Source organism: Chinchilla lanigera, unplaced genomic scaffold (genome assembly GCF_000276665.1).
Source record: "Chinchilla lanigera isolate Chin_1 unplaced genomic scaffold, ChiLan1.0 scaffold00066, whole genome shotgun sequence".
NCBI lineage: Eukaryota > Metazoa > Chordata > Mammalia > Rodentia > Chinchillidae > Chinchilla > Chinchilla lanigera.
In genome coordinates, this window is record NW_004955467.1 from 12,324,992 (window position 1) to 12,348,286 (window position 23,295).

Sequence of the window (23,295 nt, forward strand, 5' to 3'; positions counted from 1 at the left end):
TCCACTGAAACTTTTGTTCACCCCCTTGCAAGCTCTGCCATGGAGTCCTGACTCCCCAAGGAGCTTCTGCCCCCTGACTCCCAACACAAAGGCACAGGAGCACAGTGTTCAGAGCCCAGTGCATGAGATGAAGACCTTAAAGGGATGTTTTAGAAGTCTGGCAAAAACCCAATCCAATCCAATTATAAAGAGATTCAGAGTAAGCAGCTGTAGCTTTACAGAACCTGAAGATTTCTCTATTAAAACTCTACCACCAAACAACTGCGAAATGAATCCAGCACATCTCAATATGCTTCTATCAAAGGGACCACCCCAGGGGCAGGCCGGGGAGGGTGGGGGGCTCAGTCGTAGAGCACTCGCCCCATCTGCACAAGGCCCTGACTTTTGTCCCCAGTGCTGCAAGAGGGAAAAAAAAAAAAAAAAAAAAAGGACCACTCCAAAATCTTCTGTTGTGGGCCACTTTTTAATCATAAAACATTTGTCAGCCTCCAAGGGACGGATGTATAAGAAGGAACTTTCTGTTCACACTCCTTCGACATGAAGATGGGCAGCTGACAGATAAATTTGGACACAGCAAATGTCATTTTCAACTTCCTGCGCAAGTGATTTAAGCACAAGAGCATTAAAGGTAGGATGTAGGTAGATCTTCATTCGAACATGTACAAAGTCTCTTATTCTCAATACCCATATCTCTCAAACAGAAATAAACAAATCTCACGCCAAGTTTGACACATTTTTTATGTACACATAAAAGGGTCAGTGATACAGATGGAATTACGTTATAAATACCTTCAGCGAGTCCCCTAAAAAAAGATGTGAATTTAAAACTCTCTCAGCACAGGGCCTGTCACTTCCCAAGAGTGTGACCTTCTGTAGAGAGAGGGAAGAAGAGCCCTTTAGAACCATCTCCTCAGGCGGCAGAGGTGACTTGAAGGTGACTTTAATCACACCAGGACTTGGGTGTGATTAAACTGTTTCTTCCCAAGCCCTGGGTCTTCTTTGTCAGGCTGCTGATTAAACGGTCTCTGTTTCCTGGCAACGGCCCAGAGGGAGGGAGGAAGGGACCTACAATAGTGTGAGGAAGTAAAAGACTCTGGGTATTTTGATTAAAAAAAAAAAAACAAAAAAACACTTGGTAATCAATGGAACACTGTCGGCCAATGTATCAAATTCACCAGAGGGAAAACCCGTAATTCAGCATTCCGTAATCTACACAGGCGAGCAAGTCTTTAGGAAAACCATTACTTAGCACCAATTTCTGTCTCTCTGGGAATTTTCCCATTTCCTTTGAGCCCTTAGCTGTGACAGGGCCATCAGGGCACTCGGCCATACTTTTCATCAGTAACACAGCCGGGCGTGGAGGGGCACAGAGTCACCACCAGAGGACAAACAGCCAGCTCACACCACAGGCAACCCTTCTAGAGGGTCACCCTGACTTGGGGAACACAAGCAGCCCCACAGTCTCCTCCTTGAGGGGCTTTTTGGCTCTCCAGACCCCTGGGCTTTACTCAAAGCGACGCAGGTGGTTGTACAGCGACTGGACGTAGGTGAAGACGCACATGGGGTCCGGCTTGCGGCCCATCACCATCATGTCCTCCACTTCGATGAGCCGCTCGCAGTTGGCCAGGTTCCTGGAGCAGAGAAGCCGCCATCAGAATACGGTCCCACCCACAGCCACCCAACCACAACAAGACCAGATCCCTGTTCCCAAAGGAGACTCCTCTACCCATGCACCACCTATAAAGTTCACACAGTTCCTTTGCTTTTGCTTTTGTTTAGAGACAAGGTCTTGCTATATAGTTCAGGCTGCTCTTGAATTAACTATATAGCGCAGGCTGGCCTGGAACTTGCAGCAATCCTCCTGCCTCAGCCTCCTGACTGCTAGGATTACAGGCATGTGCCACCACGCCTGGTAATTTTTTGATTTACATAGACTTACCTTTTTCTTCTTCAGTACTGGTAATTGAACACGAGGATGCTCTGCCTCTGTGCTATATCCCCAGGCCCTTTTTATTTTGAGACAGGTTTCCCTAAACTGTCCAGCTTAGGTTCAAATTTGTAATCCTCCTGCCTCAGGCTCCCAGAGGGCTAGGATCATACCATGCCCAGCTTACAATTGATATTTTGACTGAAATACTTACTTTATTTAAATTTTCAGTGAAATCAAGCTTATGTAACAAAATTAAATACACATCAACTTCATACAGAAAATCAGCGTGATTTATAAAAAAAATATAAGTAATTAAGCAAAAAATAAAGTCAACTATTTGCCTCCTATAACAGCATTTTTAAACTTTTTAAAAAACTACAACCTTCAGCCAGGTGTGGCGGCACACGCCTGTAATCCCAGCACTCAGGAGGCTGAGGCAGGAGGATCACCATGAGTTCAAGGCCAGCCTAGGCTACATAGTAAGTTCAAGGCCAGGCAACATAACATAGCGAGATCTTGCCTCAAAAAGCAAAATGTAAATAAATAAATAAATAAATATAAATAAAATTATGGCCTTCAGTAAGGAAGATACTTTCCAACATGTTTTAGTACACACCTACATACACATATACACACACTCAACCTGTCTTAAATTGAAAATATTAAGGAAAAACTGCATCTACAGTGAACATGTACAGACTTTTTTTTTTTTTTTGCCTCTAATTGTTCCCCAAACCATAATGGATAACAACCATTTACATTGAATTTACATTGCATCAGGTATTGTAAGTCACCTAGAGGTGATTGAAAGTACATAGGAAGATGTACATAGGTTACAGGTAATCTATGCTATTTTATATAAGGGACTTGAGCATCTGTGGATTTTGTGGGGGTCCTGAACCAGTCTCCTGTGAATAATGAAGGATGACTGTATGCAGAGATAAACCATCAAAGAAATTCTAACCTTTACAACTGCCAGTATTTTCTCTATATTTCATATTTATCTCCCTCCCCCTTTTATAAATATTGGTCATGAACCGCTAAGCTGATAGGTCAGAACTAGCGGTTGAAAAAATTGCTCAAAATTGCCTTGTCGCCAACCTCCAGCACTGAGGTCCTGGGATACACTGGTTTAACTTTCAGCCCACAGGCACAGACCTGTATGTAAACCACGAGCATCTCTGTCTTTGGGCGCAGAAGGAGGGAGGCTGGCAACCTCCAGGAGGTGGGAGGATGAACATCAACAGTCAAGACCTGCAGCCCTGCACAGCTCAGCACTGAGTTCTAACCTAACAGTGGGTGTCCACTCAAATGCAAGCAATGCCCACCACATCCTCTGCTCTGTTTACCACGTCCCTGGGCCTCCGGGGTGCAGACACAGCCAGCCAACGCCACACAGAACCAAACAGGCAACACAACTGCCTTGGTGTGCTCATCAGAACCAGCCTCTCTGCAGCTATATGCACTTCCCTTCCGAGGACTCCTTGGTCTTTTTTCCCCCAAGGTTAATGAGTTGATGAGTGTCATGGTTCAAATCCCACCTGCATCTCTTATACTTGAATTCCAGGAGCCTCAGTTTCCCCATCTTGTATAACAGCCACCTCACAGAGTGATATGAGGATTAATGAGCTAGTCCATGAAAATCAGTTGAAAGAGCTCCGTGGACTTCGAGATGATTATGATTAATGTTTTTATGACTATGCCCTGCTTTAAGAAGCAGGGTGGCTCATGGAGGGCAGACGCTGAACGTAAAATCTAAACAGCTGGTCTCAGATCCTGACCCTGCCAAACACCTACTTCACCTTTCTGTGCCCATTTCCTGGACAGGAAATCAGAGCACATCTCTGTTCTCGCTCCCAGTGGGTTTGTTGTCAGCTGTGCTTCTGCAGCGTGTCCTTATACGCCCTGTTTCCCCAGAGAGCTCCGCCAGAGAAGAGAGCCCAGCAAGCAGCCCAGACTCCTTGGGCTGCCCCAGAGCTTTCAGCATAACTCAAGCTGCACTTTCTACCAGGACACCGCACCGGGCAGCTCCCAGGGCTGTGCGATCCTGAGACAAAGCCTGTAATATTACCACTGGCCCTGCTCTGCGGCGCTGGCCAGAGGCCAGGCCCCCTATCAGAAAGCAAATGTCAAGGCGAAATGGAGACATCTGTCCCGGATCCTGTCCCCGCCTCCCCTTCGGAGTTAGAGCGGGCAGTCTGTAAGGGAATCCAATGGCTTCCTGTGGTAACAGCGGGTTTGGCCCCATCACTGGACACCCTTTCTCCCAGGAAAAGGCTGTGGCAGGGTTCAGTATCAGAGAAGCCAGCCCTCTGACCAGGGCACGCACACAGAGGAGCTTGTGGACAGAGACTAAGAAATCTGAGTTCTTCAGAGAGCCTGGGGAGCTCTGCCCACCGTATAGAGCCCTCACTAGGTATCTGGTGCCCTCCTGCTCACCTGTGTCCCAGGAGAACCTCTTCTCACTCGTTCTCTCCCCCCTCCTGCCCTCAAAAGCCCTCTCTTCTCAGAGAACCTCAGATGTGGACAAGAAGGCCCCGTGTGAACCCAGGTTACCACCACCCCATGGTAGCCTCAGTTGTCGCCCAAGTTAGGCAAAGACAGCATTAGAATCCTAGGACCTCTGCCTTGGAAAAGAACTCAAATATCATCCCATCCAAACACCCTGATCAAAAGCACATCACCTCTAGAGACCCTACCTCAGCTTGCTCACCTCTAGGTATGGGAAAAAAACCAAAAAGTTCTTCCAAGGATCATTCCAACCCCTCTGCAAATGGCTCGGCCATGAGAAAATTGTCCGTTATGTTACTGATGCTATTTTTGCCTCTGTACTTTCTACCTGTAATTCTACAAGGTTATTCTCAGTGTACTTTGTTTTTTCCCTACAAAAAAGCCCTTTACACAGTGGAAGAGAACCTTCATATCCATGTCTGTCTGAAATGAAATCCCTCGGCTGTTCTCATCCTGGTCTCTCTAGTGCCCTTCATGAAGGCACAGAGCTGTTGGCATTTTCTAGGTTCACCCAGCCTATGCAAAGGAAAACCGGTAGACACCTCCCCAACCTCATCCTAGCAGCTGCATGCACCTTCCAACCAACGACCCCCTGCCCTGTCAAGGCAGCAAGTTTTGGAAATCTGGATGGTCACCGGGATAGCAGCAAAGGTCATAAACTGGTGTCACCCTCCACTACCCAGACAACAAGCCATGATCAAAGTTGCCCAGCAGGCAACCAGGAGACTGGGCCACAATCCAGCTGGTTCCTACTCCACAGCTATTTTTAAATCAAGCAGATGAGAGTATGGGGGTCCTTGAGAAGGGGGGGTCACAGCATGTACCACACAGCCACAATCTCTCTGTTCCCTCTTTTCCTTGCCCCATGCTCCCTCTGCCCTGCACCCCTTCTCCTGGGGAGCTCTGAGTTCTCCTTCTGATAGGACAGTATCTCTGTCTTAGAGGCCTCTGCACGGCCCATGCCACAGCCTTGGGGACATCTGCCTTCTACCTCTGCTTGTTGCTGCAGACAGAGCAGTCTCCCTCAAAGACAGGTGCCAGCCACAATGGAAACAAGATTCCTAGAAGCTACAGACCTAGGCTGAACACGAGTCCAGGGACAGGATATGAGAAAAAGGAAATGACAGCAACCACTGACTTTGGTCAAAATATTTAAATCTCAAAATATCAGCAGCCCCCTATAATCCCAGTACTCTGGCGCAGAAGGACTACAAGTTCAAGCCCAAGTCCAAACTGAACAACTTAGCGAGACACCATCTCGAAATAATAAATTTTTTAAAAAGGGGTAGGGGTCTAGCTCAGTGTAAAGGTCCTGAGTTTAATCCCCAGTACTGAAAACAAACAAACAAAAAAGAAAACTCCTGCCCCAATTGCCTTTCATAATTTTTTAAAAAGCCTTCATAAAAATGATTCAAGTTTGTTTTAAACAATTCAAACTTCACAGTGAAGTCCAAAAGAGAAGGTGCAAATCACTTCCAGTACAACAGAGCAAGAGCCAAGGTTAACACTGCCATACTGTCACGGACGTGCTTAAACCCTACCTTATGGGGGCTGGGACAGGCGTTTACAGAATTCTCTACTATTCCCATCTATTGTGATTTTCAGCTACTATAGGGCCGGCCTGCAAGGAACATGAAGGAGGGGCTTGGGGGTTATTTTTATTTTTTTTTAAGCCTGCTCTAAATGCAGTCCAGGATACCAGGGCTTGGACTGCTGCCTCCTGTCTTGTTTTAGACCAAGACACATGGGTACTACAAATAGCCTGGAAGCCCCGTCTGCTGGGGCAGAACCCAAGAGCAGGACACATTCCATGCAGGGCAAGCGTGAAGCCTCAGGTCAGGCTCCACGTCCCATGTCCTGTGCTCTGCGCTGGGAGAAGTAGGAGGAAAGGTACAGAGGGGTCAGCGTCCACCTGGCTCAGCCCCTTCCATAAAAGGGGCTGGTTCTCCCTAGTTCCAGGCCCTGAACACCTGGCAGGCCAGGGAAGCTCACCCTGCTGTCAACACCACATCACTCACACAGATTAGGCCACAAGGAATCTCTCGGCCCAGAAACGACAGGGGGGAGGGGCAGCGCCATTTTACTCCAAAGTTTCCACATAAGTCTTTGTGCCTGGAAGGCACCTGTTCACGGGTTTTGGCCAAATTTCCTTCCTGATGCTGGGTGGATGCACAGTTTGGAGACCTCGTGTCTTCCTCTTCCTTCCAAAGTTCGTGCCTTGACCGGATCCCAGGTTCTTCTCATCTGCTGCTTACTCCTAAAACTGCCATTCTTAGCTCAGTCCTCTGCCTGCCTGGCTCTTGATGGGTTTCACCAGCCCCACGTATGTGCTCAGGTTTTGCTGGCAAACCTAAGAACCATATCCTGAAGATGCCGATCACCAAGATCCTCAAGCAGGTGTTCCTGTGCCTTCTTGCCTTTCCCAACCAGCCAATTATCCAAGAAACCAGGAGATCCAAGCAGCTGTCCTCCCAAGAGGCCTCAGATAGGCAGGCTGTCTTCCCACCCTTCTCTGCCCCATTACCTGGGAGATAATCTCAGGGATGACTCATAAAGGGAGGTACACCCCCCAGGCTCTGAGCAAGCTCCCCACACAGGCCTGCAGTGGATGCCCCTCCCTACACCCTGGAGTCAGCAAAAAAGCCAGACCTCAGCTCAATAGCCCCATCACACCCTCCGCTCTTCCCCAGCCGGGAGCAGGTTCAGGCACAGGGAGGCACAGGCAAGGTTTCACCCGTTTGCTCTGGGAGGAAGGAAGGCAAAGCCTGGACCAGCCTCCAGCACACCCCACCCCCAGGCTGGGAATGGAAGAAACATCTGTTTAGAGTCTGGAGGCTCCGTGGACTCAAACCTCATGTTGGGAAAACACAGCCTTGGAACCACTCTGGTTCTGGCTGCCAAGGGAGGCTGTGCTCCCTGCAAGCTGGGGAAAGAGGTCACCACCCGATGGCCCATGGTATCCCTCCCCTTTGTCCACAGTTGACGGTGACCAAGCTAGCCAGGGCATGAACTTGCCCTGCTTAGCCCACCGGACTGCGAGGGTAAAGAACTCTGAAAGCGCAGCATGGCCTCCCCCAGCTGGGTGGGCCTTGGGTGCCCGCGTGGGAGCCCTGATCCTGCACATTCTAACAGTCTGGTTTTTGACAGTTGCCATTTCTGAGTTCCAAGCAGCTGGGCCTCCTCCTGTGAGCCCCGCCTCCATCATGCCTCGACGCTTGGCGCGACTCCACCATCGTCTGGATCCAGTTGCATAACACACTCAGCCAAAGCTGTTTCTGCTATTAGGATGACAACTAATCCCAAGCAGCCAAGAGAGAGAAGGCTTTTAAAGTATACAAGGAGTTCTTATGACCCCAAGGGGGCTGAGAGTCCCAGTGCGTCACCGGAGACAACACAATGGGCCAACACTGATATTCCAAATCCTCAGGCCCAGGAGCTTAGAGCCAGACACTCCATTCTGCGCCCAAAGCATGAGCTATCCAGGCTACAGGCAGGCTCACAATACCAAGTGTGGGTTACCATACCCCAAGCATGACCCCTTCCCCGGCCAGACTCGGGGCCTGGCATAGGGGCCAGGAATGGAATGAGCAGGGCAGGCAAGGCCTCAGGCGAGGCTTCTTTCACCCCAAAGGGCCCATGAGGAGCACACGAGCACTCAGGCCGGAATCAAACACGGTCCCTCGAGGACAGACTCGGTCTGACAACACGCAGCACAAAGGCAGCGGAGAAGATGAACACTCCCTGGGAAACTCAGCTTTGGAGTCCACCTGCCTGCTGTCTGACCCGTGGACAACTCAGCACCACTTGCCTGTCTGTGCCTGCTCTGGGGACTGTGAGGGCCACCGTGATGGCTCCCCTGCCCTCTCTCTTCTGCCAGGGTCAGCCAGCAAGAGGCCCCGGTGAGAGGGCAGGAGGAGAGTGAAGTTAGAGCACATGGCCGGTGGCTCCCTCTCTACCAGCACTGCGGCTGTGTCCATTTGCCAAAGCCATCAGAAGGCCTCTGCACGATGCCCGTGTCCTCTCCAGCTCTGGCAGCTGCAGGCAGGGGCCTGGTGACTGCTGCACACACGCTGCTGTGACCCCAGGGCTGCTGCTGCTGCCCTGCCCTGCCGCACTTCTCTCACTGCGGCCCACATCTCTGTGAAGAGTCCCTTTATGAAACTCTCCACCCAGGTGGGATGCACACCCATCCCCTGCCAGGGCCCTGCTGGACAGATCTCGCTTGGCCAACACTCCTGATGCTCTAGGGGTTGCCCCTGGATAATAACCTACTCCCAAATGGGTTTCCCAAGCACAGCCTGATCCCAGAACTCGTTCCTCCTCCCCATGCCGCCTTTTGTCCTGAGGCCTGGCCCTTGGGATAATGGTGCTGAGAGGCAGTAAGTCTGTAATAGGCATTGGGATCATGTGGGACCCGCCCTTATGAAGGGGTTAATGTAGTTCCCACAAGAGTGGACCAGTTGTCTTGAGAACAGGTTGCTGAAAAATACACAGCTCTCTTCCCCGCTCCATGGGCAGAGCCCGCTGGCCCTTCCACTTCCCACCATGAGCTGAAGCAGCACAAGGGCCTCGCCAGATGAGCAGATGCCACCACCATGATTTTGGGCTTCCAGTCCCCAGAACTGTGAGCTAGAATAAACCTGTTTTCTTTATAAATTACCTAGTATCAGCTATTCTGTTATAGCAATAGGAAACACACTAAGATAGGCAATTTCATTGTAAATGCTAGAACAGTGTTTAGGGAAGAAAAATCTATTTTTGAAATGTCCCAGATACCATCTGGTTTCTTGCTGGGCAGCAGTTGGGCTCTTCCAAGCAACACATCTTTCCACCAGCCTGAGAAGAAGACCCATTTCCCTGGGGACCCTGTCCTTCTGGCCCATCACACCCTGTCTATGAATGGTCTCCTAGACTGCAGACACAGGAAGGCAGACCTATGGCCTCAAGGTCCCTCAGCTCTTTGGACAGTTGCTTATGTCCTAGATCCCACCTGGGCAGGAGTCAGGCTCAGGGTCTGAGCTACGGCTAGGGACCAGCAGGATTTGCCACACTCACTCAGCCATGGTGAAGGCCAGCTCAAAGTTCTTTTGCCGCTGTGTGGGGCTCAGGGCATTGTAGTCAAAGGCGTCAGGGAAGAAGGAGTGCACCAGGGCACAGAAAGCCATTCCGTCGCTCCAGCTGGAGGAGAAGTTCTGCAGGTCCACGTGCTGTGAGCAGAGCAAGTGGGCATCGGTGGGGATGATGACCTCAGCTCCCCACACCCAATTCAGTCCCACAAGCAGATTCTCCTAGGCCTTCCCTAAGGCCCACCATCCACCCTGCCCAGCAGCAGATGTCATCACCAGACTCCATCCCTTCAGGTGTGCTACACTGGTCTGCTTGGGACTAAATCTGGATTCTTTGTATTTCTAACTACTTGTGGCGGGTGGCTAGGATGATTTCTCTGGCTCCTGCCTTATCCCTCGAGCCTTGGGCAGCCCAGAGGCATAAAGGCAAGGCGCAATAATGTCTGGTCTGACCGTGGGCTGGGCTTACCTGGTAGCCCAGGGTCTTGCTGCGGCACCACTCCAGCAGGATCTGCTTGATGCTGCTGGCACTGGCCACACCAAAGCTCTGTGACCGCTTCAGCTTAGCCCGAGCTTCACCTTTGCCCCTGTGGAGAGAAGGCAGCCCTGCTGTGGGGGCCAAAGGGAGCATATTCCCATGCCACCCAAGAAGACGTCCCTGGTGTGCTCGCTCAAGGCGGACATTGGTCAGCGCCAGTCACCACCCACACAGCCCCCTTTGACACTGGCTGGCAGGAGAGTCCTCCCCCTTCCAGGCCTCCAAGACCCTGTGTGTCTCCCATAGCAGGAGGCAGGGGTCACTGGGGAACCCTGAGACACAGGACCTGAGCCAGCATGGCCTCATCCTGGACCACTTTCTTTCTCCCGTCCTCCTCTGCACCTCCCGCAGATAACGACCTCCCTTCTGGATGGCTCTCTCTTAGCCAGATGGGTGATCTCTTCCTTGGGGCCCTACGACACTTCTTAATGGCCTTGGTCAGGTTGCCTGGGGTTGGGGGAAGCTTCTTGGATCTGACTCCCTCACTGCAGTCCAGCTGTCATCCGTCATCACATAAAACCTGGGTCGCAATCTGCACACAGCAGGTGCCAATAGCATGAAGTGCCAAGATGACTAGATAAATATGCAAAGGCAGGCTGTAGCCCAAGGACACCTTTGCTAAAAGAGCAGGTAGTAACCAATAAGGTCCTGCTGGTGTCACATCTTAAATCCTCAGGCAAGTCCAGCCCCTCAGTGGAGCACCCAGCACCAGCTAGGACCCCCAACCCCTGTAGGTTCCCCCAGTTATCCCCCAAAACTGGAGGAGCCACAGCCCACAAGGAGTTCAGGTGAGGAGGCTTGGGAACACCCGGGGCGCTGAGGACCAGGGTGCCACAGAATGGACAGGAGAGGTCCTCACCAGGCCTGTTCTGGCTCCCTGCCCCACAACCCTCACCTCCCCACAACTAGGGCCCCCCCGACCCACCTCCAGCCCACCCTGTGATCCAGACCTGACCTCGATTTTACCAGAGAGGTCCGATCCTGGGGAACAGGACAGGGCCCGGCCTTCCTATGCCTGCCTATCCGCCCCGAGGCTGGGTTGGGCCTACTCTGGGGCACAAGCTTGATGGGTGCGGCAGATCCATACTTGCCCACTGTATCCTGCTCCCACTTCTCAAACAACGCCTTCCGGGCCTGTGCCCCCGAGGTGCGGGGCAGCGTCTGTGACCTCACCAGCTCCCTTCGACGCTCCCCCTGGTGAGGGGCCTGAGTTGTGGCCGGCAGCTGTGGGGACAAAGGCGACTGGGGTGGCGTCACCAACGGTGGGCTAAGGAGAGAAGCACCAAGTCAGAAACACAGAGTCAGGCATCCCTGGCTTCCCCGAGCCTCGATCTGGCCCCGCACTCTGTGTGAGGGACTGGAGCCTTTTACCCCGGTGTCCAACTGGTTTGGCAGGTTTCTGAACCGAGCTACTGTCTGAAGCCACCAGGCCCAGTGGGGAGGAAGGGTGGGCCCCCCTCTGGGCATAACCCCCCTTTGGTGGGTGTCAGTGCCTGGGGAGGCAGGGGGACAGCCTTCTCATGCAAGAGGTGCACCCAGAGCCAGCCCTGCCAGGACAGGCCTCCCTCCTCGCTACCACTCCATAACACCCCCTTTGTTTCCCCCTGGAAACAGGGTCACAATTCTTCTTTTATTATTAACAGGGAGAGGGAGCCCACCCCACCATCCCACCCCCAGTTTCACCCACAGTTCAGCGGGTCTGGGGAGCACAGGAGGTCTGCACCATAGGGAAGCCCTGCACCATGGGGAAGCCCTGCTGCCTGCCCCAGCCCACAGGCCTCTACAGGCACCTGCTCAGAGAAAGTAGAAGGTCCTCCCACCCTACTTCCTTCCCTGGAAGCTAACACACACACACACACACACACACACACACACACAACACTGCAATCTTCTCTTTTTTAAATGCTAGGGGTCAAACCCAGGGCCTCATGCATTCTAGGAAAATGCTCTATCATGAGCTATATCCTAGCTGGGTTTGTTTGTTTGTTTGTTTACTTGTTTGGAACCCAGGACCTGCACTATGCCACAACCCTAGCTCTTTTTTTTTAATTTTAATTTTTATTTTTATTTTAATTTTGAGACAGGGTCTCACTATGTTACACAGGCTATCCTCAGCCTTGCAGTCTCCTGCTTCAGCTTCCCCAGTAGCTGGGACTGCACATCTGCAATCTTTTTTTAAATGGCAGCAAGGTTTTTACATTTTATTAAAGGTAGGAAAATAAAAGTGCTCTGCAGAGTGCAGACCAATTAAAGGTAGGAACAGAAGTACACCTGGCAGAGTGCAGAGTGGGTCACTGACAAAGAGAGAACACAGAAGTAATGAGGTTAATGGTGACTCTCTTTTGTGTCCTCCATTCTGACATCAGATCCAGGCCATCCTATCAAAAACCTGCCTGATTTTGCAGCAGAAGAGTTAAAAATAGCATTTTCTGATTGGTCCCAGGTGCAGGACTTGCAACCATTTTTCTGTGCATGTGTCCTGGATTTCTGTGATTGACACATCATGCCTACTTGACCAGATGGCCAACCATGCCCTAATCTCCTGCCTCATTTTACCTTAAGAGACATAAGTTCCCATGATTCTTCAAAAGATGCCAAGGGTCTACACCTGCAATCTTTTAACTGGCTTGCTTCAAAGGGCCCACAGGGAAGTGAGGCTGGAGCCACGCTTCTCTAAACAAACCTCTCCACCAAGCCAGTGGCCTCACTTCACCCTCAGCCTCAACTTGCTCCTACCCTATCCACTAACCCAGCTGCCTTAGCTCTCCAGAGCCCCAACTTCCAGGAAGCCAGGGAGCTTCCTGCAGGGGATCTGGACAGCCCAGCCCCAGGCAATGCAGGGAGCCCCCCTGGGGAGCAAGGAACTCACCTGTCCTTGCACTTGCCTGCTGTCACTCCCCTGTAGCCAAAGCTTGGCAAAGACCGAGTGAAGGAAGAATTCTTCTCTGCAGGATGAAAGAAGGAAACAACACACATAGCCTCGGAAGGCCAGCCACAGCTCCCTGCCTTTGGCCAAGCCCTGCTCCATTTACCCAGAATCACTTGGGGAACAAGAAGGAACCCCTAGGCTAAGCTAGCCCTGCCTCAGAGAACTGAGGAGAAAGAAGGATGGAGACATACAGCAGTGACATCAAAGAGGTCTCTAAATTGTCAGTTACCCTGTTTCAGGGTACAGACCCCAAGGCCTCTTATGCTGTGTGACCAGCAGACACTGTCTCCAAACTGTCCTTTGGAACCCCATATCACTCCAGGCCAGGACACATCACTGAGGCTGATCACAGGCCTGAGACAGGCCAGGGAGCTGAGGGGCCATGGTACTTGGGAAGGGGACTGTGCCAATGTGCAAGGTAACCAGGGCCTTGACCGTTCATGAAAGCCATAGCCATCCCACAGAGGATGACCCCACTTCACGGTATCTCTGAAAGGGAATTTGGCAAGGTCAGACCCCCCTGCTCCATCAGAGCAGGTGGAGTAAAGGAAGGGGTCACAGTGATAGGCAGAGGTGGGCTGGGGCTTGGCCTGGGTTTCCTGAGTCTCCTGCACCCCCCAGCCCCTGCCCTCCCTCTCCCACCGTGAGGTGGGCAGACCCCCATGCCGTGCTCTCTTGTTCATACCAGTGGTACTGGGAGTCCACGGGTTGGTGTCCTCCTTGGTGCTGGGGCTAAAGCCCCCCAGAATGGCAGCAGATGTGGGTGACAGAGCAGCCACTGAGGTTTCCCCAGAGAACTTCTCAGAGACACGGGTGACAGCTGTGACCGGCTGGTGGGGCAACTGCAAGGGGAGGCTCACAGGGCGAGGCTTGGGAGACTCTGGTGCTGAGGTTTGGGCTCCCTCGGTGGGGCCATCGCCTGGACCTGGAATGTGGGACCAGGAGAGGTAGGTCAACTGTGGGGGCCACAGGAGCCTCAGACCCACCACCCAGGAGGGCTCCAGCTCTCTGAGCCCTTCTCTTCCAGGAAGACCTCCCTGACTGTTCCAGCTTCCTGACCTCCCTTACTGAGGACATCTTGCTGCTCTAGCTGGAGAGGTACTAGTTGGCTTATCAGTCCACTTGCTTTAATATTTGGACAACGCCTCAGCCCCTGCTTGTTTTTCTCCACAAATAGGGAGCCTCACTACCTTCTAAGCTCTCCCATTTCCCTTTGTTTAAAAAGTTGTGCTATACCCTGACTGAGGCTACTATCCTAGAATCCTCTCTGCCTGCTGGGGTTTACACTCACGTTCCCCACCACCCTCAGCCAAAGGATGGCTAGCACAAATGCCTGGCTGAGACCCCGACCCCCCCTTAGCCCCTACCTGCACCTGGCTGGTGTCCATTCTCAATGACGCATGAGTTTGAAGTTTGTCTCCTCTCAGGATCACTGGCTTCATCATGATCCACACTCTGCAGGCACAGAGATGCCACTGGGGTCCCATCAACAGGGACCAGCTTCCCGCCCCAAAACCACTTCCCAAAGCCCCTTCTGGTTCTGGCAGGGTGAACCTCACTCATTTTGAGAACAGTCCCCAGCAGGTACAATGAATGGTACAAGCCAAGGTCAAGAGCAAGTTGGGATAAACACACCCAGCTACAGAGCTTTGCATACTGAAAGGCAAACACCTCTCCTGGGCTCATCCCAGAGCCCAAAACAGCTGAGGACAAAGGCCAAGGTTGAGCAGTGTGTCAGGTGGCTGGAGCAGATGATGGGTGGGGAGAGCCTGGCTCCTTTTCCTCCCAGCTGGGCCAGGCCGGCAGGGCTGCCCACACGGGAGCAGCAGGGACTTGGAGGCACAAGGTATTTTGGGGCAAAGGATGAACAATAGAGCCCCTCACACAGACACCATGCAAGGACAGACTTCCCAGGTATACAGCGGCCTCACTGGCTCCATGTCACCCCTCCTTCCCCACTAGGCTGCAGCAGAGGTGGGGCCAGCAGGAGTCGGACAGAAAGCAGAGACCAAGAGTGGGTGGGGGAGCCTGGGGCCCTGGCTGAGCTGCCGGGTGATATCACATCCCGTCTGGGTCTCATCTTGAAAAACAGAAGAAGGCTACACACATGTCATCTGGACATCCCCAAACATGAGGCCCATTTTCCAGACAGGACTCACTACATAGGGCTCCAAGAGGGGACACACACTGTCCAGGGCTGTAAGTGAAAATCAACCGGGATTGTGGCAGCTCACCATGCATCCTGCTTCCTCTCAGTTGGGGTATGTCAGGCTGAGTGTCAGTGCAGCTGGGGTACCAGCCTGGCAAGAGGGAACAATAGCAGACCTCAACCAGGGTCTCTACTGAGAGGCCATGCCGGGCAGCTTGAGGGATTGGCCTCTCTTCTCCTAACGATCTCTAGCCTGGTGCCCTGGTCAACAAGCTTCCCAGCCCCAGATGGCTCAGGTCTTTTGTAACCGTGCTGTACATGCCCACCCTGCCAGGGGTGAATTAGGCTGGCAGGTGTGCAGATGGTGCAAGCCAGCATGGAGATACCTAAGACGGACTCCACCCAGGGGCCGGGGAGGGCTTCCCAAGGGCAGGGGTGCCTAAGCCAAGTCCAGAGTGAGCCAGGTGCGTGAGTAGAAGAGGCCATTCCCAGTAGCACGACTGGTGACTGCAAAAGCAAAGAGCCATCAAGGCCCAGGCATTCTGATCCCACATGACTCTGCAGCCCAAGCTGCCAACCCAGAGTACTTGGACTTGACTCCTTAGATAAGAAGGAGCCAGAGTTGTGTTCTAGGGACATCCTTTAGAAGCCAGTGCTTCCAACGTGGCATGCAAAGGAGACACCAAACAACCAGTCAACTCACTAGTCCCAGGCAGGGATGATGTGGGGGGTGATATGGGACCGGGACTCAGAGCTTTGGGGAGAAAGGGATCCAACTGGAAGAGTGAATGGATGTGGTGCCACTTCCAGTGACTCACGCCCAAGCAATGAAGGAGGTTTTGAGGAGACGGCAAGGATTTCTGTTCTGGACAAGAAGGGTATCCCTGGGACATCAGGGAGCTGAGGATATTTGAGTCCGAAGTGTAAAAGAAAGGAAGGATGGACAATGGGGAAACAGGAGCCACCACACCCACAGGGTCCTGGGAGCCCAGCAGAGGAAGAGCACAGTGCCAGGGGGGACCAGGAAAGAGGCAACCCCATCTGGGGAAGCAGAAGAGGTGAGAGGTGTCTGTGGTGGAGGAGGGAAGGGACAGCCAGGGAGGAAGGAATGGATGCAGCAGGATGTTGAGAAAGCCAGGGGGGAAGTCAATCAGAAGGCAGTGTGCCCAAAGGCAGCCTGAGGTCAAGGAAAAGAAGGTCAAGGGGAGATGGAAATCACACCCATCGCATTTTGCCAAAAAGATGTTATGAGCGATGGCTGTAGAAATGGAATCGGAAGCATGGGATGATGGGGGGCAGGAGACAGCCTGGGGAGCAGCGAGGCGAAGGGCAGGTGGTGTGGGCTTCAGGGAGCTTCTCCAGCCGTCCAAATCCTAGTCAAGTGAGCGGAGCCAGGGAAAGAGGCCTGAGGAGTTTTTCCAGATGGAAGAGGCAGGACCATGTTGACAGGTTACAAGAAACTGACTGCAAAGGTGAGGCAATCATCTGCAGAATGGGACCCTGCAGAGGTGACAAAAGACAGGCCCCAGAGCCTGAGGACAGTCTGGCCTTGGAGAGGAGACAACCCCTCAACTTCCAGAGGGTGGAGAAGAGAGGCCAGACCCATGGGGAGGACTACTGCAAAAGGGTAGGAATGTGCCGGCGCTCCAAGCAGGTGTCCCTAGAAACATAAAGCCAACCGGCAAGGGTCAAGAACCAGCCAGTCCAGATGGGACCCCCTCCTCCACCTCACCACGGCCAAGTCAGCTTTGGGGTCTCCATTTGTACTCTGCCCCTGCGCTGGCCCAACAGGTTCCACAGGTCCAGGCAAGGGCCTGGAGGAATAGGCCAGTGGTGAAATCATTTTCCCAGGAATGTAGGTCTTGGGGAAGTGGGGGGTCAAATGCTCATCCCTACACACTATATACGTTACATTGCATGCCCCCCACCCCTGAGACCCCCGGAGACAAAACAGGAAGTAGGCTCTGCAACTCTCATGAGTTGGGTTCCTCAAAGCGGTCCCTCACACAGGGCACAGGGAAAGAACTAACTCAGGTTGGGAAGGCTGCAGCAGCTGGGGTGTGGGAGTTGAGTGTAGACTCCCACCTTCCCCTGCCTCTCACTCACCCCAGTTCCAGACTACAGCCACTCCTCACCTGCCCGTGCTTCAGGAGATCATCCTCAAGCCTGTGGCCACACAGATGGGGAAACCAACCTGAAGCAGGGCAGGCCGCCCTTAAACGCACACTGGCTGGAAACAGTGGCCACACCAAGATTTGGGACTAGGATCTTCCTTCCCAACCCAGAGCTGTACCTACAAAGTGCTCTGGACTGCCAGAGGGCAGAGAGGACAACACAAGACAAACTTGTTTCCCAGGACCTGGGTCAGGCTGGGTCCTGGCCCCACGGGCCGTGTCCTAGCCGGAAAACTGGAATGCAAAGGCAACTCCAGCAGGATCTTCACAGGACAGGAGCACCAACACCAAAGGGCCAGGCCCGGCTAGGTTAGAGCCACAGGACTAAGTCTATTCCTGGAGGCCTCTGGCATGTTCCCCAGCAGGCACCTCTCTTCTCTGGGTGGGAGCAATCTGCCCTAGCCATGAGTAAGGGAACCAAGGGACCCTCTGTGTGCTTGGGCCAGGGCAGAAGTCACTGCAGAGCCCTGGGGCTGTGGACAGGTCCTGCTGAGCTGGCCAGCACCCCAAGATTCCCCATGTCATTCTTTTAGGAAAGGGGAGGTGTCCCGTGAGGAAGCCCAGGCCTGGGAACTCCAGAGGACAGGCAGACATGAGATAAATCCAATTTCAAGGACTGGGAGATGAGACCCTCTTACTAGGGGCGTTTCTGAAAACATTTTGCAGGGGAAAACATAGTATTTCAGGTCTTCTCAGTGCTGCCTGATCCACGTGGGCTCACACATGGGCACTGGAGCCCATACATGTGCCTGGCACAGCCCATGCCAGGCAGCAACCCATGCTAACCCCATTAACCTTGCTGCCCCCACCCGCCTCCACTCACACTACAGTTTTAAAACACTCAGCTCAGACTTCTCCCGAAAGCATTAAACTCTGTTATCACACAGTGCCTCTGGGAAAGGAAGGCAGATAAGGGAGTCTGGTTTCTCTCATGGTCAGGCCTCTGACACCCGGCTCCTGGCACTTGTTCCTAGGAGACTGTGCTACTTTGGCCATGGGGACCCAGTGGCTCCAGCTTAACTGAGGATGACATTTCCAGGAAACAACTCTGGGCCAGCCTCCTGGGACCTGGGCCTGGCCTCAGACTGTCATCATCTACACCGGACCCCCAGCGGGCTCCTGGCTCCCTAATCCTGGCCAGACAACAGCAGTGGCTCCTGGGACACTTTTGTTAACAAGGTCTACTGGCTTCCAACTCCCTTGCCTGCTTAACACAGGGGCCCCACAGAGCCAGTCCAATCCCTCTCAGTCTAGCTATAGGGAAACTGAGGCCTGACTGGAAGAACAGGGCCCCAAGGCCTCAGAGTGAATGTTCCAGAGCTCCCTCCTGCTTGCTCCAGGGTCTCTGGCTTCCTGCAGTGAGTCCACCCGAATTACTCCCACCACAATGCCCTATCCTCCTCCCCCAGCTTCCCTGCCCATTCCTCTGTTGTCCAGCCCCGTGTCCATCCATGCTGTAGCAAGGTCAAAGTTTGTACACTCAGAAGTAGACTAACACCAGGTGTGGTGGCACATGCCTATAATCCCAGCACTCAGGAGGCTGAGGCAGGAGGACTGTTGCAAGTTTGAGGCCAGCCTGGGCTACAAAGTAAGTTCAAGGCCCACCTGAACTGCACAGGGAAACCCTGTCTCAAAAAGAAAATAAATAAATAAATAAAAAGAAGTAGATTACCTGACCAACCCATTCTGCATTGAGTTCAAGGCACATTTATATGCTGAGTACAAGCTACGCCTACACTCCCCAACAACAGGGTTTATAAATCTCTCTAGTCATTACAGAGGGGCAGTGTAACACCAGCCTCCACCAAGCCTGGCCACAAACCAAGTAGCACAACCACCTCTGGCTCCTGCACATGGGATGAGACCCTCACACCCAGACCCCACCACAGACAGCCACCAGCCCAGCACCCAGCTGTGACTCTGTCCATTGGTCACACTCATTTGTCATCGTCACTGTTGTTGTTGTTTGGTTATTTTGAGTTAAGGTCTATATAGCTCAGATTGGCCTCAAACTCATGTAATCCTCCTGTCCCAGCCTCCCAAGTGCTGGGATTATAGGCATGTGCCACCATGCCCAGCCCACACTCCAGTTTCTCCCTTAAAGCCCTGAGTCCTTGCTTATGACCAGGCACCTGATCACAAGCTGCTTGCTGGTCATAGCTCATGAGCCAGAGTGTGTGCATGGCTCTGCCGAGCCCCTCTCACCACTGGAAACTGGGCTGGCGCTCCTGAGAGGGTGAGCTGCGAGAGAACTGAGACTGTACCTTTGGGGTCAGACAGGGGGAGCTGCCTCCAGCCAAGGGAGCCAGGGCTCCAGGGCTGTGCAGCCTCTGACCCAGCTGGAGGCAAGTCATCCTCCACCCACCATGCTCAACTATTCTTGCTAATCACGGCCCGGGGTCTTTTCTGAAGTCCAAAACCTACTCCTCAACAGGGTCTCCATCCTCAACCCCAACAGACTGCAGCATCCCTGTTCTTCCAGATGTTTTCCCTCTGCATTTCTTGTATGCTTGTTTGTTTGTTTAGACAGGGTCTCACTATGTAGTTCAGGTTGGCCTTGAACTCATTATATAGCCCAGGCTGGCCTCAAACTCATGGCAATTCTCCTGCCTCATCCTCCTGAGCACTGAGATTACTGGTGTGAACCGCCATGCCTAGCTTTCCCCTCTGCCTTTCTTAAAGTGGGCACTATAGGTCCTCCTTGCTCTCTTGCAGTTCCTTGGCCTGGCTGTGCTTCCTTCAAACTCCTCTGCCTCTGCACAGGGTTCTTTCTCTCCTGTTGCTCTGAAGACCACACCTATTCTAGGATTTCAACCACCCACTCTGCCTCAACCACTCCTTAACCACCAGCCTTAATCACTCTCTGGAGCACCGACCCAGGAATCTACCTGTTTTTTCACAGCTTTACCGGGAAATCTCACAGTCGCCTCACTCGAAGCATGTCCTTCCCGGACCATTGATCCAGTTATCTCCCAAGGCAAGATTCCTCTCCGCCTCCATTCTCACATCCAAAGACTACCCGGCCTGTTGAGTCCTCCTCTGAAGCCCCCAGCCAAGGCAGCCCCATCCACACAGCACTGGCCCAGCTCAGACCCATCCTGTCTCCTTGGGCCGTGACAGTCAAGTCATTCATCTCCAAACACCAACCCTAACCCTAACCCTAAGGTCCACTCACCTTCTAACCACCAGCCAATACTTGGGAACTTGCCAGGTACAAGGTGTACCCTGTTTCCCCTTTTTCCAGCTTTCCCGACCCACCACCTCCGTAACCAAGAGGGCTAGCTTGGCCCTGGTAAACAATGGTAAATTCCCACTGAAAAGCCATGACTGGAAAGAATCATTCATATACATACATATATGTGAATATATACATAAACATATACACACACATGATTCTGAAATTATTTTTCTTAAAACTTGGACAGCTGCTTCTATGAGCAGACAAGTAGCAAATGCAAGTTAAAATAAAGCTTTGGAAATGACTGATGACACAGTCTACTTGGCACTTGTGAGCTCATGGTGGTGATTTTACACCAGGGACAAACAGACTGTGGTGCTCATAGGGCAGACTTAAGTACTTACATCCATATTTCCCAACACTTCACACAGAGCACTGGGACACCCAAGGTTCTGTCCCCAGGACAAAGCTCAACTCCTCTGCCCAGCATCCTGGAGGCGTTCACAACTCAGCCCGCCACTCCCATACCTGAGGGCTCCAACCTGGCCAGTGAGTACTTTGTCTTTCTGAGGCTGCATGGGCAGCTCCCCATCCACACCCACCTGCAGCAGCAGCAGCAAGCCCAGGACCTCTAGCACAAAGCCCTCCTGGGATACCCACTTCCAAACGACTACTGTGCTGGAGCAGAACATCCCCACGGCTGACACTGTTGGACTGCTCAGTTTGCAACCACCTCCACCCCAGCTGGGCCCTGTAGAAGGAAGGCCTCCTCCAGAACCTCTGAGGTGCAGCCCAGGCACACAGCAGGAGAGCTAAGCGCTTGAGAGACTGAATGGAGGAGGGGCAACAGGTGCGGACCCTGGAAACCCAACCCCAGAGCACATGGTTGTTCAGGATGGAAAATCCCACCTAAGGGCCACTGCACACACCATGGAAACCTTCTATCCAGGACCTGCCGCTCCAGGAGGCCCAGGATCAAGGTAGTAACCGGTGCACACCGGCCTCTGGCCAGTCACTGACCCCAGGAATCTAGACACCGCTCTATGCTGGTTCCTCCTCTTTCCTTCACGGTAAGGGATTTGCCCTCTACGATGCTGGTTCCCAACCAGCTGCTAAGCAGCCCCAACCTCATTGCAATACACACACACACACACTCAGTGGTGTGAGTTCTCAGCCCGGGTTAATCGATAACCTGAGTGGTCAGGCCTCAATGAACAGCAACACGGGCACGTGAATGGGGGTGGAGGTGGTGGACAGAGGGTGCTGACCATTTCAACCACAGCTGTGGCCCGGGCCGTTCTGAACTGTCAGGGGCTGTGTACCTCAGTGCCCAAGCTGTTGTGTCGTGGGGCCCAGGGAAGACTAAACTCAGGGCACACAGGTCTGGCTCCAAAGAAGGGAGGAGATGAGAAGCTGGTGTAATGGACTGGCAAAGCAGTGTTTCTGAGCTTTCCAACTCTAGACTGGTGGCAGGATCCCAGACGACCAAGTTGCGGCGGCAGGTGGAGGCAGAGGCAAAAGCACGCGCACTCAGAGAGGCCGGCGGCAGTAGACGCTGAACCCCACTCCCCCGCGCAAGCGCACAGGCACCCGCGCCGGTGCGCCGAGCTCCCCCAGGCTCACCTGGCTGCGGCCGGACAGCGAGAAGGTGGCGTGGCTGGAGAAGCGTGCGGTGCCCAGGCGGGGTGCGCGGTTCGGAACCCCAGGCGCGGGCGGGGGGCTGGGAGTGTCGGGCACGGGGGACAGCCCTGTCGCCAAGCCCAGCGCCTCGACCTGGCGCGTCAAGCGCTCGAGCTGCGCCTGCAGCCGCTGATTGTCGCGCTGCAGGTCAGCCACGGTGCGCGCCAGGGGGCCGGCCAGGCTCAGCGCCTCGGCCACGCGCCGCTCCACTCCGCGCTGCAGCCCCTGCATGTCCTCGTGCAGCGCGCGCACCGCGCCCTCCAGCGCCGCCTCGTATCGGCCCAGCGCCTCGCGCACCGTGCGCGCCTCCTCAGCGTCGACGGTTGACTCCATAGCCGAGCAGGGTGTACAGTCCTGCGAGCCGGCGCGGGACCAGAGAGGACCCAAGCTCTTGTGCAGCTACTGGTGGTCCGCAGCGGGATTAACCCGAGGGACGGCCGGAGGGCGGGCGAGGGGCGGGGCGGGGCGGGCCGAGCCCAGGGAATGGCCCTCGCGCGGGGGGCGGGCCGGGGGCGGAGCCTTCTCTCCCCGGGACACTCCGCCTCTGGCGACCTGTGTGATGATGTGGGATGCGGGACCCCACTTGCGGATGAAGAGCGTTCCGGGCTTTCCTCTTCCGGGCTGCAGAGCCGTGGAGGACGTGTAGAGTTCTAGCCCCGCTTGATCCCCGAGGAGCGACGTGTGGCTTTGGGGAGGGGCTGCAGACCCCCGGAGGAAGGTGCCTGCAGTCAAGTGGACGATATTTGGGGACAATGCCCAGGGTTGTGCATTACTCCTGGGCCGTCGCTCGCAGGGTCCGGCCAGATCTGTCAGGCGCGAGGACTTCGCTGCTCAGGAAAACCTGAGAGCAGCAGCGGTGGCCGCCCGCAGAACTGCTGTCCTGACCCTCACCCTGTGCCTGTCACCACTCGGTTCTCACATGAATGCTCTCACCTGTGGGACTTTCGCCTGAAATTTCTTGCACCTGTTAATAAACCTCAGTGAGAAAACAGGTGGTGAAGTCCCCTCCTGTTCTCTGCAACTGTCACACACACACACACACACACACACACACACACACCACTTCCGCCCTGCTCTGTAGCAAAATCTTTGCACTCTTCTCACCAATGTAAGGGCTCCAAGCTCAACCAGGGGACCCTG

The 23,295-nt window shown here is 53.6% G+C and overlaps 1 protein-coding gene across 2 annotated transcripts; it reads right to left on the bottom strand.

Moving 5' to 3' along the window:
• Positions 1 to 444: 444 nt before the first annotated feature.
• On the bottom strand, positions 445 to 22,578 carry Smtnl2 (smoothelin-like 2). 2 transcript variants are annotated; one of them, XM_005399680.2, is made up of 8 exons: positions 22,099 to 22,578; positions 14,342 to 14,429; positions 13,660 to 13,899; positions 12,915 to 12,990; positions 11,133 to 11,312; positions 9,977 to 10,094; positions 9,497 to 9,648; positions 445 to 1,631 (listed from the first exon to the last, which is right to left on the bottom strand). In XM_005399680.2, the coding sequence occupies exons 1-8, from the start codon at positions 22,486 to 22,488 to the stop codon at positions 1,505 to 1,507; spliced, it is 1,371 nt and encodes a 456-aa protein (XP_005399737.1). In that variant the 5' UTR covers positions 22,489 to 22,578; the 3' UTR covers positions 445 to 1,504. The 2 variants fall into 2 exon arrangements, with proteins under 2 accessions (XP_005399737.1, XP_005399738.1); XM_005399681.2 differs by lacking the exon at positions 22,099 to 22,578 and adding an exon at positions 21,078 to 21,253.
• Between the last annotated feature and the right edge of the window lie 717 nt (positions 22,579 to 23,295).

What these genes read in the sequence shown, in the direction of transcription:
- Smtnl2 (XM_005399680.2), bottom strand. Translation starts at nt 22,488, where the DNA reads ATGGAGTCAACCGTCGACGCTGAGGAGGCGCGCACGGTGCGCGAGGCG. An exon ending in CGCTGTCCGGCCGCAGCCAG is followed by an intron (nt 14,430 to 22,098) that starts GTGAGCCTGGGG and finishes CTGTGCCTGCAG; the next exon opens with AGTGTGGATCATGATGAAGC. An exon ending in GAGCAGGATACAGTGGGCAA is followed by an intron (nt 10,095 to 11,132) that starts GTATGGATCTGC and finishes TTCTCTCCACAG; the next exon opens with GGGCAAAGGTGAAGCTCGGG.